Below are 17,596 nucleotides of genomic sequence, written 5' to 3' on the forward strand. Positions count from 1 at the left end.
AGTCCAGGCCAAAAATCAAGGAGGTCGGGTGCGTCAAGCTGCAAACAACGAAGCGTGTGGTCTTGGTGGTCTTGGCGGTAAACGTCGGCGAGCTAAAGAACTTCCCAGCCCTGGCATAAAGTAAACCACTTCAAAGACCCCAAAGCCCGTGTCCCAATTCTTCCCTTAGAACTCTCTGCATCCTCCAGGGCCCACCAGAAGCTTCACAGGCGTCGCTCTTTCTTGGGAACGGAAGAAACCCAAACCCAAAGCGAGTCGAGAGTGAAGCTCTTCATCTCCCGGTTTAAAAAAAAATTAAAAAAGCAGCAGCAACAACAACAACAACACTCTCGAAGGCAGGCAGGGCCTCTCCGTTCACACGTGCGCTTGCCGGGTTTAAAACGCGACGGGGCTTCCCTCCGAGCGCCGCCTCACCGTCTTCACTCGAAGCGCACAGGATCCCAGGCATAGGATCCTATACCCCCCCCCGACAGCCCACCAGTCACGGCACATTCTTCTGCAGGCGGGCAGCCTAGCGGCGGGGGTCGGTTTCTAAGGCCAGATTCACCTGTGCTATGTTAACGTTAATCACGGTTGTTCTACCCTTGTTGACTTACTACTGTTGAACAGCAGTAAAAGGTTAACGGACAGCTTTGTGTTGGGCACGTGGGATAAGGAGGGTGGTAGGGGTGGTGAAAGAGGACCAGGTTCCTCCAGGGGAGCCGTTCGCGTGGAAAGTACGTGGCTCTGAGTAACTAAACGCAAGGCTCCCTCACGCATTTCCCCCGGTGTGATCCCGAGCAAGCGAGGGCGTTGTTATCGCTACCGACATACCCTTCTCCAGCTTCTCAACCAGACGGAGCGTTCCCCCCTTTTGAATTACACACCACTTCCTACTATTTGTCTGCCCGTTCCCAGGGTTGCCTCGAGAAACCGTCCTCTTCGGAGGATTCGGTCTGTTATATACCCAGTGACACTTACTTCCAAGTGAACACGCGTGGCATCCCGCTTCAGGGTTGCAATCCTCAGCACGGCCACTTGGGAATAAGTCCCCCTCCCCGGCCGCTTTTTTTTTTTTTTGCCTCCCCCTCCCCCCGCGTATAGCATAAAAAAAGCAGGGCTGTCATTGTCTTTATTGCTCGGTGCACAACCCATGCCGGTGCGTTTCCCTCTTCCCTCCCTCCCACCCACACGCAACCCCCTCCACTCACTCATTCCTTAGGAACCGACAGGATAGGGTTTCGGTGCACGCGCGCGCCAGTTCAAGCGCACCCCCGCTGCACGAGCCGCGATCCCTCTAAGTTTGTCAATGAATCCTCCTTCCCCGCTCGCGGGCTCCGCCTGCCGCCCTTCCTGATTGCTCCGCCGCTGGCTAATCAGGGGCCGCCTCCTCCGCTCGCCCTCTCCCCGGTCTTCCCCAAGCCCCGCAGCCAATGCGCGCGGGCTCGTAACTTTACTTTTCTGATTGGAAGCCCGAGCACTGAGTGACGGGTCAGCCCGGAGGCAAAACGGTCGGTCGGCTGGCCGGCCGCGGCTCTCCTCTCCGCCGGCCTTCCTGTTCCATCCCGGGGCCTAAAGGAAACCGCACAACCCCACCCCCCCCCCGCCGCCACTCCCGCAGCCGCTGTCCACACGCCGCCGGTCCTGAAAGCCGTTTCCCGGCGAGCGCCTTTCTCCTCTGGGAAGAAGGCGCCTTAGGCTGACCCACCGCGGACGGCGACGGCGGCCGAGGCGCGAGGGAACCAAAAGGAGCCCCCGCTTCTCCCCCGAGGGACTCTGAGAGATTCGAGAGGCGCCTGGGGCATTGAGTGCCCAGGTGTGTGTGTGTGTGTGTGTGTGTGTGTGTGTGCGCGCGCGCGTGCGCGCACGAGTGGGAGACCGCACGCGCGCGCCCGTATGCCCTCCCGCTCAGGGGAAAGGAGTGGTGGTGGTGGCGGGGGGAAGGTTAATTTGGCGCCACCTCCCTCACGCGTTAGCCGGCCAGGTGGAGGCAGATGCGCACACGCACGCACGCACGCACATACCCACACCCACACATAGAGACCACTCGGAGCCGGCCGGTTCTACCTGCTCCCCTCTTTTCCGCAGCCGGGCTGAGGGAAGCGGACCCTCCGCGAGGCGAGGTCGGGGCGCGCAGGCGCACGCGCGCGCGCGCTGCTGGGGCAGCGGGGGGGGAGCGCAGCCCTGGCTGCCTGAGGAGGGAGGGAGGGAGAGAGAGAGAGAGAGAGGGGCAAACTTTAAGCGCGAGCGGAAAGGCGCGTGAGGTAGAAAGCGTGGCGCGCGCCACAAGCAAAACACGCCTCTCTCCCTCCTTCGCGCTCTTCTCTCTCGCGCGGCGGGGATGCCGCTGGCACGCTTGTGCTGCTGCTGCCGCCGCCGCCGCCGCCGCCGCTGCTTCCTCCTCGTCTCCTTTGGCGTCTCTCCAAGCGCAACTTCCCGCCAACTTCTTCTGCCACCCGACTTCTAGCAAACGGAGCGGAGGTGGCGGAGCCAAACGGACTTTGCCTCCCTTTCTTCTTCCTCCTCTTCTTCTTCTTCCAGACTTGGGACCCCCCTCCGGGTCGGGAGGCGGTTACCCCACAGCCCGCCTCCACTCCGGTAAAGCAGCCCGTCTCTTCGACTCTCTTCTGAGGCTCGGCCTCAGCTGATCGCCTCCCTCCGGTCGGGACTGCAAGCCGGGCAAAGAAAAAGAGACTGCGAAAGAGGAGAAAAGGAGGAGTGTATGTGTGTGTGTGTGTGGTGGGGGGCAGCCGCACATGCCCGGCAAACCACCGCCGCTCCTCAAACAAAGACTGACCCAGGGCACCTTCCTCGTCCCCCTAGCTAGCCTTGCCTTCGCCGGAGACGCCGCTCTGATTATCTTCCGAAAGCAAGAAAAAAAGAAGGGAAAAAAGAAAGATGGGTGGATGGATGGATGAATGCTGAAAAGTGACACCTCTCTCCCCCAAACACCCACCCACCCACCCACCCACCTGCAACACCCGGGATAAAGCTTGGCAATAGCTGCTTGGCAGGTGCTCGGTCCCTGCCTGCCTTCTCTTGCTTCGCCGTGGAAGATTTCCTTTGGCTGGGCCCTTCCCGGGGAGGGTGTCTTCCCTCCGACCGCAAGACCGGATCCATGGCCCTCTCCTTCTGGAGGCGGGGGAAATAAAGGCGCCGCTGCTCGTCCCCAGGCAGAGAAACTAACCGGAGACAACCTTTTGCGGTGGGAGACTGTCCACCTCGGAAGGGGGAAAGGGGGGGGAGGGAAGGGACGACGAAGACGACGACGAAGATTCAAGCAATCCAGCCTCGCCGGTGGCGTCCGGAGAACCCGAGTCCCCCCCCCTCAAGCCCCTTCCGTATGAAAGGAATAACTTCCCCGAGGATTTCTGTGGTTCTTTGGCTCTTGTGCTTGGAGAGAGAGATCTTGTCTCTGAAGTCCCGGCGTGTCTTTCGGGCTTTTCTTTTTTCTTTTTTAAATTATTATTATTACTATTAATATTATTATTATTATTGTGCGTTTATTTTTTTTTTAAAGAAACAACATTATTGCAAGCAACACTTGTAAATAAAGCGCTCAATCCCCCGGGCAACACAAAAGTGGTGCTAAGGAGTGTAACTTAAGCTGCTCTGAAAGCGAAAACAATTTTTTTTTTTCCATCCACACCTTCCCGTCCCCCGGCTCAGCTTGCCTCGAGCAGCCTGGATCGCCAGCCCAGATGGAGATACACTGTAAGCACGACCCGTTTGCAGCGATGCATAGTAAGTAGAGGCGGCTGGTTCCGTGGTTTTTTCCCCCTCTCTCTCTCTCTCTCTCTCTGGCTTTCTGCACCAAGCTGCCGCCGTGTCTTAGCCGCGCTCCCCCCCCCGCCCCAGCAGCCCAGAGTGTTTGTTTATTGAAGTGGGAGGGAGAGAGAGAAAGAGAGAGGGAGGGAGGGAGGAAGGAAGAGAGGGAGGAGGGAAGGCTGCTGGAGCTGAGACACTTTTGGGCATCGCTGGAGAGAAGCACAGCGGCATCGGATCGGCTTCTCCGAGCTAGCTCAGGAGGTTGGAGCCGGCCGCGCTGGCAGTTGGCAACCTCCTCCAACTACGGCTTTTTATTCCCCTGGCGATTTCGAAGGAGTTTAAAACCAACCCCAAGCAAAAAGAAACTAAACCTAAAACGGCCCCGCTCGCTCCCTTCCCGTGCAAACCACGATACACCTTTAAGCTAATGCAACGTTATTATTGAGGACGCGATCCGGTTGAAGGGAGACCATTGCGAAGCTCTCCGTTGATTTCCATGGGAGGGTTTGAACTAAACGTGCGCTGTAACTCCTTCTCCACCCATCTGGGGCTCTTCGACCAAAGTGGGTTTACACTGATTTAATTTTTAAAGAACTCATTCGCGGGTTCTAGGACCTGGCGGCCTTAAAAATATCTCCAGCCCAATTATTATTAGAGCAAGAAGAGAGACCCCGGACAAGAGCAAAAAAGGGATCCAGTTATGTTGCAGGCGCTTCTCACTTAAAAGTGTCGGCGCGTAAGTCGCACCGATTTCAAATGGACCTACATTTATACAGCTGCCTACTTAGTACTTCCCTATATCCTCTGCATTTTCTTTCTCTTCTCATTCAATAGATTTTATTTCTCTTCCATATATTTTGATTCTGTCTACCCGTTGCAGCTCTTTCTCTGGCTTTCGCTCTCTTACAAAGTTCAAGTCGCCCAACTGGAATATATATTATGTGTGTGTGTGTATTAGTGTGTGTGTCTATACACACACACACACATATTCCAACTGGGCGACTTGAACTTTGTAAGAGAGCGGAAGAGTGTGTGTGTATATATATATAAAATGGAAAAAATATTTGAAATTAATGCTAGTAGATAGGATTACCACAGTCCAGCTGAGTTGAATGCCCTTCTAAGGAATCTCTGAAATAATCCTGAATGTATATGAAGCCCTTAAACCAAAAAGTGTGTAATCTGTTGATGTTTCCTGCGCGTGGGCTCTCAAACGATGAGAAGAGCTGAAGCTGCTTCTTCACCTTCTCACAGCAACAACAAATTAGTCGTAATGGCGTGTTTAAAAATAGCCTTATATGTTTGGACTCGGCTGTTTTAAGTTAGCAGCCATGGATAATATATTTGCTTGGGATTTGCTGTGCCTGAGAGGGCTGGAGGAGATTTTTCATTAACACAGGGTTATGAGAAATGACATCGTTTCTCACGGTGAGTTAAATGCTGGATTAGATCCAGAGATTTCAAGGAAACCTAGGAGAGAACCAAACACATTTCTCTTGCGTGCAGCAGGCTTTTAAGGAAGACAAGTGTTCTTTTGTGTTATCTATTTATCTACCTAATCGTTTGCTCTACGAAACCATTTCATGCTTCCCCATTGGGTACACAAGAGTAAGCACAAGATAGAGAACTCGGATGTGAAACTGTTGGCGAGTATATACCGTTCCACCTTCATAGGAAAGGTACTATTTGGGTGGCACTATCCCAATTTGAAATTTGTAGGAAATGCTTATCCGAAGCCAAACAGAACCAAAAAGGATTTGGGGATTTTATGAGAGGCATCTAACGGCAGGGAAACAACATTTCCATATTTAAATTATGGGGGCAGAAATGTTCCTACTGCCTGCCGTTCCCTCCCCCCTCTGGAAATTCCTTTGTTAATTTGAAGAGAGGCTGAGTGAGGAAGCTGCGGGAAAGGATCCTCCATTAACCCAAACAATGATAAATCGGTATCTTCTGCAGGAATGTAAGGACAACAAAAACAAACCGGTACAAGTGTACTGTCAATTGGGGTGGGGGGGGAGATGGGGAAAGAGCATCCAATCCAAACTGAGTTTTATACTTCTCTCTCTCTCCCCCCTCCCTGACCCCAATGCATTGGTGGTAGTTATTTAAATATCTTCTCTCTCTCTCTCTCTCTCCCTCCCTCCTTCCCTCCCCCCCTCTCTCCCCCCACTCCCTCCCTCCCTCTGGGGGTAGGGGAGAAATAGCAAGTTGTTTTTCCAAAAGTGGAAGGTAGAGGATGAAAACGTGGCATGTAGTCATGTACTGTACAGCATTGCACACGTTGCATTGCTTGTCAGAAAACACTTAAAAATAAACGGGAGGCGCTGAAACTTGTCTGCAACGCCCTAGACAAACTAACCCCTTCTCTAAAGGAAATAATTTACCGCAGAAAAGGCTGACTTTAAAAACCCAGCGTGGTGGTCGTCTTTAAAGGGTTGCCTTTCCTTTCGCCTGTCTCCTAAATAATTCCCTCGAAGCGAAGGGATCTTTTGACCTGGGCCTTTTAAACAAGGGCTTGTGAACAAACTGCTTGTAAAGAAAACACGCCACACGCCCGCTTTAAAAGTCACGCGCAAAAGCAATCTTTTGCAATCTTCGGGGTCGTGGTGGTTGGGGTCTCGTTCTCGGTCCGAGTTAAAGCCGAGGCAACCGCGGCACGCGTTCGATCTTGCAGAGAAAACAAACCTACGTTTTTCTTATTCTTATCAAAAGCATCAGAACATCAGGTCTGGATAAATGTTCCATTTTAGGAGCATCTTGTCCACAGAAGAAGAATCTTAGGCGAGCTTCCTGGGGCGTCCACCCGCTGTCCGTTTCCCCCAGTATGAATCTTTTCGGCACAATGCCTTGCCTAGATTTGCTCTAGGAAGAAAGCCGTGTTTTGGACAACGGACTCACTTGAAGAATTAGCTGGAACTGACGTGTCCCCATCCCCCCCCCACCTTTTAGCAGGGTAGAGTTAGGTGGTTATCAGTAATGCGGAAGAGAAGTCTTAAACCATTTTTAACAGACTCCAAGATCCTCCTCCTTCATCAGTTAAGGCCAGTTTTCTCTCGTGGCTAGTTCTTTCACCAACTTTTATTCTTTTGAGCACACCGTTTTCTGATGTGCTGACAATTTGTTTGTGAAAAGGCATACTTGGGGAAAAAAAATCAGATTGAGACAAGATTGACTTACCTTGTGATGGTTTGCTCAAAATGGGAAGAGTTGTTGAGTTTCCAAACCAGACTCTCAGTTACATCCATATTGACCACCTTTGAGCTGTCAGATTTCAGCAAGAAACATAAATTCTGCTCACCTATCAAATATTTGTGTTTTGAGAAAACCGAAATGCATAGAGAAATTGAAAAGTATTTGGCATTTTATTGTAGAGGGATCAAGCTGTTCGTTTGCTATTATCTTGTGCTGAGTCAGCTGAACTTTATAACAGCAGGAAAGTCTTGAGGATGAACTTCAGATAATACTCTGCAGGTGATCAAAATGTCTAAAAATTTCCTCACTAAACTGGACTAGGCAGGCAGAAGAGTATTAAGGTGTCAGAAGAATACGTATGTATGTTCGTTTTTTCACTCATTCACAAACATGCATTCCAGTTGTTATTCACACTTCAAGAGGAGCACCAGCATTTATATATGTATATTCAAGCAATTTAAGGCTCAAAGATTAACTGGCCTCTTTAATGCCTCTGCAGAGGTCTTGTCTTGGGGTTTGGAGATTATTTAGATAACAATTTAATGACCCAAAGATGCATAAGTTACAAACATTAATTTTAGAGAGAACTGTCTATATTTGTCCAACACAAATTGCTGTCCACCACCAGCATGTTACCTAACACCCTGGAAAAAAAATATTACACACACACACACACACATGGCACACTGCAGCACTTGTGCAATGCACATGCCCCACAGATTCTTCTGTGGAAATATTTGGAGTAACTAATTATTTTCTGAAAATTTGCAAGGATTCAAGCTAATTTTCTCTCTAGGACAAATCAGTTGTTCATAGAAGTGAAACTATTTTCATTGTATGCAATTAAACTGGACTGGATTATCTTGCATGTTGAAATATAAACTATATGCCCCCCCATCTCATATGCTTCTAGCCTTCTTTCTTATGTGCTGGGCTATTTCCTTAAAAGCAAGGAAGCTTTGGCCTGTTAAATCTTTCTTCTCACTCCCTGTGTTACTTTTAAATACTGAAGACATCTACTGCTAAGAGAGAATTTATGTGTGATAATAGAAAAAGATTACAGGGAAAACTCCCACTGATGATGGGAGTTTCTTTTTATTGGAACTAGTAATTCCCTTGCCATTCCAAATACTTATCCAGCAAAAAGATGAGCAGGGTAAATCTGGAGCTCACAATCACATAAATTCTGGAAGGGCATATATACTTTTTTTTTACCACTACTTGCATTTTTACCATTTAATATCAGCGCAACTGCAGATTCAGCCCACAGGAGAAAATAGAGGAAGCTCTATTTTTGTATTGTTTTATTTCCTTGGCATTCTTTTCTGCTCTCTTTAGAGTGACTTCCTTCCTTCCTTCCATCCTTCTGTCCTCCCTCCCTCCCTCCCTTGATTATTGGAACCTGACTAAGTTTGGGAAGGTAGAGCAACAATCTTTCTGATATACACACACCACACACATCAAGTATGTATGAATGTCAGCTTTTTTAGACTTGGTCATTAATTTGGCTATCACTTGTGCTCTTTAGTTTATTTTCTTATTTTTCCATAAAGATAAAAGTTAATATATGCAATTCTGGAAATGCGATTTTTACATTTGCTTCTGCAAATCACAGCATAGAGCCTTGCGGATTTATTCAGCTAGGCTACAGTTCTGTACAATATGTTAAACTGCTTAAACCCCACAAATACTGGCTGAGTTTTAAGCAGTACAGCAGCTGTTTGCTGTCTTTTATTAACAGATCTGACTGAAATTGTGTATAGGAACTGCAATTATTGTAGAATTAAAGCATTTCCTAGCTTTAATGGAAGTTCTAACTCAAGATATAATGGATTTTCTCTCTGTTTTTATACTTCTCTCTTTCTCTCCCTCTCCCTCCACTTCCTATTCTATTTAACCTTATGTTTAAATATACTGTATTTTGATACATTGAAGCAATAATACAATGTATTATTGGCTGCAAACCTATTAGCTTTAGAAAACTACAGTGTGTACTTTCTTGCTTTGTTCAACTAGTTTTGACTCAGTTTCAATAACTTTAGGTTGATTCCCTTGACAGCAAACTGTTTCATCGAAGAAACTTACGCACACTTCCAGATCAGAGTAATATACAGTCCACATTAACTGACAAATTAAATTTATTTCTAAATTGCTGCAATTCTAATTGGGGTTGTAAATCTATAAAGGTTATATTTATAGATTGCATTTTTATGAGCTGAAATTTGCTATCCCTTTGCAAAGACCTTGTAATTTTAAGGGATTTTTAAAACTGTGCATTTAAGACACTGAACAATAATTCTCTTAATATCAGAGTCATGATTAATGATAATAAAACAGCACCTGAACATTCTATTCTTTTGACAATCTGCTAAAGTATACTTTTAATTTTGGTTTACCTATTCTTTCCTTCTTTCCTTGGACAATGTTCTAAAGATCAAATAAAATATTAGTAATTCAAACAAAACAGTAAATATAAAACTTGCTAAACTTCAGGTCTTGGGGCAAAACACAATTTTTCAGTTAATCTTGCTTATTCAAATTAATCTTTAACAAGTAATAATGGACTTTCACTATATATTAGTTTTGGAAGATATATACAGACCCTGTCAGGTTTATCAATAGTAACATTGTTGGGCTTAATAAACATGGATGATATAGTTAGCTAGATTTTTATTTAATGCAGAGTTAGTAGATTGTGTTCAGTTCAAGCCTTCTGTAAATAGAGAAATTACTTTATTCAATATTGCCAATAATGTTGGCTCTTGCAATTATTTGTGTTCAACATTGCTACTTCTTTATCATAGTTTGTCTGATGAACAAATTTAGAGTTAATTATATTTTCTCACTATTCCATGGCACTGTATTTCATGCTTATTGGTTTTATCCAGTTAGCTACTATTTATCTAGTTGGAAACCACTTTATATCAGATGTTTCAACTTATTAAAAAAATAGTGAAAATGTACATATAGGGAAAAAATAATCCTGTCTTGCTCAGCCACACACTATAGTGCCTTAATATTTTCATAGGCATTGTAAAACATGTAAATCTGAAGTTATTTCACACAGAGAGACATTTATATAAGGCATTAATAACTGAGCTATGATATTGAAAGAAAAACAGATTACTTTTGGAAGTCTCATCAATGGAGCCACCTTTCTAAATTTGGCCCTATTTCCTCCAGAGATGACCATGGCTTGGCTTTATTTACCATCAAAGTTAGACCGACACATTTACTGTAAACATATTTACATGTAAGTAAATCTGATTGAATTTAATGGTATTAAAACAAGCATGCTAAGAATTTTAGCTTCAGATTTACACCTTAAATTTGATAGCTATCATTCGTAATTTTTTGGTGCCAGATGAGTTGCGGGCTGGCCTAAAAATAACTTTTGAGAGATTTATTTTTCCAAATTGGAGGCCTGAATCTCATGCCACATAATCCTGGATAATTATTGAAGTAATTAGAGTTACACAAGTGTAAAATTGCTATCAGTGTCAAATTAGGTTTTAGTAAATAACATTGTTCATCGTCCTCTGAGCAAATAAACCATAACCAGCATTTCAGAAATGCCCAAACTCTTATGAAGAAGTTATTCAGTGCTTAATGGTAGATGGGAAGCCATAGCTGCAGGAAGCCTTTTAAAGCATTTTCTAAACAGTCACAAAGATGTATTTTTTTCTCTGCTTGTTTTTTGTTTATTTCCCCCCATATCTTTCAGGACATGGAGGAGTGAATCAATTAGGGGGTGTTTTTGTGAATGGTCGGCCGCTGCCTGACGTTGTTCGCCAAAGGATTGTGGAACTAGCCCATCAAGGTGTCCGACCTTGCGACATCTCCAGGCAATTGCGAGTCAGCCATGGCTGCGTCAGCAAAATTCTTGGCAGGTAAAAGCAGATCAAAGTGAATCAGACCAATTCTAAAAAGAATAATAATAATGCATGCTGTTTGTGTGTTGGAGTTATTCTAAGAAGCAGTTCAGCTAGCAGAAAGGTGACTAAGACAATAATAAGAATAGTTGAAGAATGTGGCTGGAAAACGCTTTATAGTTATATTCTTGATTACGGTAACATGTATCATAAGCTTCCTACTGAACCTCTGAACTCACCTGAAAAATGGCAGGAAATTACTGCTAAGTGAAAGGAAATTTGTTTTCCTTCTGCAATCCAATCCATGCTAATTTAGCAATAATTCTACTGGCCTCTTTGAGACTACTTTCAAGTAAATGAACTGAAGTCCATGAACTTCTGGCTTTAATATTTAAATGTACATTTGACTGAGGTTTCAAACTGCAGTACAAATCATTTTCTTGGTTATAAGTCTTACCGATCAAAACAATTGTGAGAAGTCAAGCCCTGGTTTTGCCTATTAAATGGATAGTTTAGAATTCCTTTTTGTAATTATATATATATATAAATGAATATTTTATTTTGCAATGGAATGAAATTGGAAATAAGGACAAATTGCATATACAAATAATGCAATAGTATTAATGATACTTCAATTTTGTTGTTCTAATCTAAGCAATGCAACAACATAACATTTATTTTAAAAAAGCAAAGAGAACAATTTCCAATAATATAAATGTAGATTGAGAAATGGTATGTCTGAGACAGCATCATGATTTTGAACATCAATATAATGCTTCAATGAGTTTTTTCTTGATTTAATAAGGTTGGACATACACATTAAATTTGTATAAGGGAAAAATAAATTAGAACTAATTAGTTAATTGTTCTCACCAAAGGTAGTTTGTAGATGTACCACACTGATTTCCATTACATTAGCAATATTTTTGCCTAAATAAAAATCTTTCGTCCTAAAATTTGTCAGTGTTTTAGGTATTATGGATATCGATGTATTGTTTCCCCTCACCTGAATAGATAAGTTTTTACATTTGCAAAAGTTAGAAAAAGTCAATGTTTGATCATCTATGTAATAATCTTGCCTGAATCAACTTGAAACAATGACAAAAATGAACATAATAGATTTTATTAAATTTTATTATATATGTACAAGACAAAACTGTTATTTTTTAATATACTTTCCCCACATGACATTTTTTAAATCACTTCTATCACTTCTTCTTTACTAGCTAGCCATAGTACACAGGTGTGAAGGTCTGGACCTAGTACTGAAAACCAAAAGTACAATTTCTAATGAACTCGAGCAGAACTTTTATTTTAAATACTTTGCTAAAATTATAATCCATTAAAAATGTATTCTTTAATCTTATTCTTTAATTGTGGGAGCAAAGCTTTCCCACTGATATTAAAGCATGATGTTTAACACATTAAATATAGCTATGAATCTGATTTATCTCTATACTTTGTGTTGACTGTCAATCAACAGAAGATATACAGAAGGTCAATAAATATAAAAAAATGGATCTTTTTTCTTTGCAATTATTTGATATAAGTATAAATCAGAGAATGAAATACAGTTGGTTTAGGTTTATATACAGAGAAATATAACTTCATATGTGCAGGTGTGGGTGTATTCTAATATTGAATTCCAAAAGATAATTTATTCTGGAAATATTCTTCTGATTTTAGCAGGACTGCTTTTCGATAAATAGCCTTAAGACTGAAGTGTTAAAAGTTGTAATGCAATGTATATTTCTTAAAAAAGGCAAGCTGGTAAATACAAGGAAAATATAAGTCAGCACTAATATACAATTATACGTTTTCATATATTTTATTTTTTATATTAGACCAGAACATTAATATTTCTGGAATGTTAAGTCCTATTTCTTAATGGCAGCAGTTGGTTTTGTGGTATCCTGTTTTATTTTTCCTTCTTCAATTCTCTCGGAAGGCTAAATAATCATTTTTATTAGTATCAATGACTGAAACAAATAAACAGGTCAGAAAGAACATGTAATTGTTTTAACGTTTCAGAATGGATTTGTCTTTAGAGGTATTTGCACTATTATGGAATTAAGAATCAAGTTCTGGAGCTTTGTCACTTAAGTTGTCAACAATAAATTGAAATTTCATAGCTCATTATTTTCATAAGTAATAATTACAATTCATAAAATGTCAGTGTAATTGGAGAACACTCTTTCTTTCTCTCTGTGTGCATCTTAAATAAAAAAAGAGAAGCCAGTTATATATGAAGTTTCATTCCATCTTGGGAACCAGTGTTTCTTAATTTACAACTTTTAAGTTCAACCATGGGGCAAAAGTAATAGTTGGAAATATAACTATATAACAATAATTTGATAGGAGTTATGAATCTGTGGCCAATAGTGCTTGAGAATATTATTACTGAAGGTATGTGTAAATGGACAGCATGATGAATTCCAGAAATAACCACAACCTGAATGTGAATCTTTTCCTGTCAATCCAGGATTGGAAAGATATAGCTTTCTTCAACTGTATATTAATTTGTAAAATAATTCAGTTTGTATTGTTGTGTTTGGTCATGACACAAAGTAAATATTAGTCATTACTTTCTCCAGGGAAAAACTGGGGTGATAACATTAGGATAAAAAAATCAAATCCTCAGACGTAGTATCACCATAACAGAATGGGGAAAGGTCTGGGGTAGAAATAATAAAATTACAAAATCGGTAGCATACAAAGAAAATGCCTATAAAATGTTTTATAGATGGCACCTTCCTCCTTCGAGATTAGCGAAGATGCACCCCAATATGAGTCTGAATTGCTGGAAATTAAAAAAAAACAACAGGGAACTTTCTTCCATATGTGGTGGTCCTGTACAGAAGCTCAAAATATTGGCAGAAAATTAGAAATTGGCTGGAGGAAATAACAAGAGAACAGATCGAATTCAAACCAGAGTCCTTTCTATTAGGGATCTTTGATAAACAAATACCAAAAAAAGTGAAATATATAACAATACATATTTTGACAGTGGCCAGATTGGCTTTTGCACAATGTTGGAAACAGCCTCATGTTCCATCAGAGGAGATGATTATTCAAAAAATTTCAAGTTGTGCAGAAATAGACATATTAACCTTGGCATTAAAAAATAAAGACAGTTCAATATACTACAACAGCTGGAACTGCTGGTACAAATGGATAGACCAAAGATAGATTTCGCACTAAAAGGCAAAAGAGGATAGGATAGAACCATAGTAGTGATATACAGATATATGTAAGAAATAAGTGTGTATATGCCATAAAATAAGGATAAAAAGGAGGTCTCACAAACTGTTGAAGATGAAAATGTTTTTAATTGTTTTCTATCTTTTTTTTTCTATTTTCTTCTTCCTTTCTTTTCTTTTTCTCTCTTACATTTATGTATGTGTTGTTGGTCTGTTTTAATTGTAAAATCAATAAAATTTATTTTAAAAAAAATCAAATCCCAATGATCATTTACTTAACTTTTTTTTTTAATGCAAGGCATTTTTTACTGACTGATCTCAAATCGGGTCCAAACTGTCTTTCTTTCAGTAGTGTAACAGCACTGGTTAATGCTTTAAATAGGGCCTATTGAGCTCATTAAAGCAGCCGATTTAAGGGTAAATGTCAAGTATCACAAAGAGGGCCAACTGTTATTAATCTGCTATTATTGTATTTTTACTGGTTGTATTGGGGAGAGATGTTTTCTACCTCATACTGACAGTGCAATTTGACTGACTTTGGATATGATATACTTTGTTTTCCTGCATGGGTGATGCTACTTGCCGTATCCCCAGGCAACAAAATGTCAGACCAGTTAAAATGCATTACGTCTCTGGTTTAACACACTATGCCACACTTTCTTTTAGCCAGCCATTTTTCTCATATTTAGCACCCCAACAGTAAGAATATAATTTAATAATTCTGAGGTGCTTTAAAAAGTAATGTCTAATCATTCTAAAATGGTACCTAGTTCTTAAATATTGGTATCAACTGCTTCCAGAATTTTCATAGTGAAAATTGAGATGCAACAATAAGTTATTAATCAGCAAAGCCTAGGTCAGGAAATTAAGCATTATATACTGCAAAAGTTCCATTTCATAAATCGGGAGTGACATGAAAAATGCCTGCATTAAATCTGATTGATTTCTATTGGGTTTGAAGAGAATACATTGGTTTAAAATGAACTTTTTTTAGTTTAACTAGATTAAAGTCAGATAATGTGATCAAAGCAGGAAAATTATTCTGTAAAGCATCTAAATGTTCTTATTTCTTATTCAAGCACTGCCTTGAGTCTCTTGACAATTGAGTGGCTCTAAAAATTGATTAATTGAATTAATAAATGAATAATTGTTGCTAGGTATAAACACATTGTTAATTATTGTGTGATAATTATTGCATATACAAGAAAGTCACAATTAAATTTTGACCAGAGGGGTTATTTTATTTTATTTTTTATTCTATTTCTGTACCATCCTTCCTGCCAGAGGATCTCAGCGCAATTCACAAAAATATCATGCAAACGGGGTTAAATGAATCCATCATAATAAAACCCACAATACTGGTTTAATTATGAGATTTTGAAACCATTTAATCTTGTGATTCTTGGCAATTTACAGAAATAAAAATATCCATACCATAATAATATAAACTAAAATAATAAAAGCATAAAAATTGATTTAAATTAAAACAGTTTTTGAATTACACTTAACATTTTAATGAAGCAATTTTAATTAATCATTTGAAAGCCCTCTGGAGGAGAGCCATTTTTACCAACTTTTGGAAGACTAACAAAAGGTTGGCAGGTCAAATCTCCTATTTCAGAAAACAGGAGCCTTCAATGGAAAAGTGTTTTTTCTAACAATAAATACAATAAATAAAGTTAATTAAGAAAAGCAAAGTAGTAGTTAACCCAGAAGAAGACCGACTCTCAATAAGTTGTCACCCAGGAATGTAAAGGTGAAAAAGAGTCACTAGATTCATTTTCTGGAAGAAGATAGAACAAAGATAATCTGAGCAGAATTTGGGAGAAAATTCCATAATTGGGGCTCTGCCACTCAGAATGCAAAGGTTTAAACATAATTTTCATCAATAAACAGCTTGTGCAAACTGAAACTGAACAGCAGGCCACTTCTTTAAAAAGCTAGCAGGCATACTGGATGGGAATGTTTCCTTTGGATTCTGCACAAACCTTACAGTTTTTGGATAATTGTTCCCAAAAAGATGAGCTCCAGATATATCAGATTTCAACCACACAATTCCCAGTGTGTAGGCCAAACTGAATGGGGATTAAATAAAATTTATTTGCAGGGAACCACTCAGGAAAGACTGCAGTTGAATTTAACTTCAGTATCCTGCTTAACAATTTATTAGGTCCGAAATAAAGACTACCCCCCCCAAAAGGGATTCATCTCTAATAATAAATACAGAAATGCATTAACAAAGTGCATACAGAAGTTCAGTCACCACAAGGTAATCTTGGACTTACAATAGTTCATTTAATGACTGTTCAAATTTACAACGGCTTTGAAAAAAATGGGACCGTTGGAGTACCCCATGGTCACTACGTTCATGCATTCTTTTCATGATGCTATTTTAACATTTTATGCCTCTGTCATGTCTTTGACAATTTCCTATAAATACGGCAGTGTCAAAATACTGCTTTGATTTAATTTTGTTACAGATTAATAATACACATATTAACTTATTTTTTTGCTGGCAAAAAAACAATGCAACATCATTGCAGTTACCCCCCCTTAAATTATATTTGTCAAATCTAAGAAAAGAAATGAATGTATTATTAATATCAGTGATGCAATACAGTAAAGATATGTTAATATATTGCTATTGAAAAATGTGAGAACCTAATTTGTGCCATTCTTAAATTCTTATCCTTTATTGGAGGTGGGAGGTGGGCTTAAAATGCATTAAAATGCTGTCTAAACCTAAACTTTCCTTTTCTGCCTTTCACCCTCTAGGTATTATGAGACTGGAAGCATTAAGCCTGGAGTTATTGGAGGTTCAAAGCCAAAGGTTGCCACACCCAAAGTAGTAGAAAAAATTGCAGAATATAAACGCCAAAATCCCACCATGTTTGCTTGGGAGATCAGGGACAGACTTTTAGCAGAAAGAGTGTGCGATAATGACACAGTGCCCAGCGTTAGTTCAATTAACAGGTAAGCTTCTTTTAGACTGCATAGTAGGGATGCTTTTGGCAGTGTTTGTTATTATCTGAAAATGACACAGGATTATTTTGGCTATTTCCATGGCTGTTTTTTCCCCCCCAGATGCAAAATCCATATGTACCAGTCAGTTTAGTTTTCATCTAAGTTTGCTTCACTGAGCCAAATAGAAACAATCTCTAGTATGGGTTGGTAGAAATAATATACACTTATACGCACATATATAAGATTAACAAAAGTATTTCTCCTAGATTCCAGATTTGGTTTTTTTTTGGGGTGCTCCTATACACTGACACATTGACATTTGAATTTTCAGGAGAAGATGGCAGTATTAATTTGTCATATAATGAAATTTGTTCAAAATTAGGACAATTAAGAAATGAGCAACAAATAAGCTAGGCTAGGGGAAAGATCAGATATTGTAGATTTTCCTGTATATTTATTACCACTGTATTGAAAGAAACTCAATAGTTTATCTGACAATTCAAACAAAAGTGGAGAATCTAGGCTGGAACTGGTAGGTTCAATTTCTTGACTGGTGTAATGAATCTATGAAGCTTATTATTATTTAGCTAGCATATGATGAGTACATGACAGAATCTA

The 17,596-nt window shown here is 40.7% G+C and overlaps 1 protein-coding gene across 1 annotated transcript in view; it reads left to right on the plus strand.

The window, feature by feature from the left end:
* Positions 1 to 17,596, plus strand: part of PAX5 (paired box 5) — a 234,036-nt gene that overhangs the window by 17,408 nt on the left and 199,032 nt on the right. The window contains exons 2-3 of the mRNA XM_087926350.1: positions 10,667 to 10,832; positions 16,790 to 16,987. Coding sequence (XP_087782476.1) covers positions 10,667 to 10,832; positions 16,790 to 16,987 — 364 coding nt within the window. The remainder of the gene's footprint in view (positions 1 to 10,666; positions 10,833 to 16,789; positions 16,988 to 17,596) is intronic.

Source organism: Pseudonaja textilis, chromosome 2, assembly GCF_049901715.1.
Source record: "Pseudonaja textilis isolate UNSWEBS1 chromosome 2, rPseTex1.2, whole genome shotgun sequence".
Lineage (NCBI taxonomy): Eukaryota > Metazoa > Chordata > Lepidosauria > Squamata > Elapidae > Pseudonaja > Pseudonaja textilis.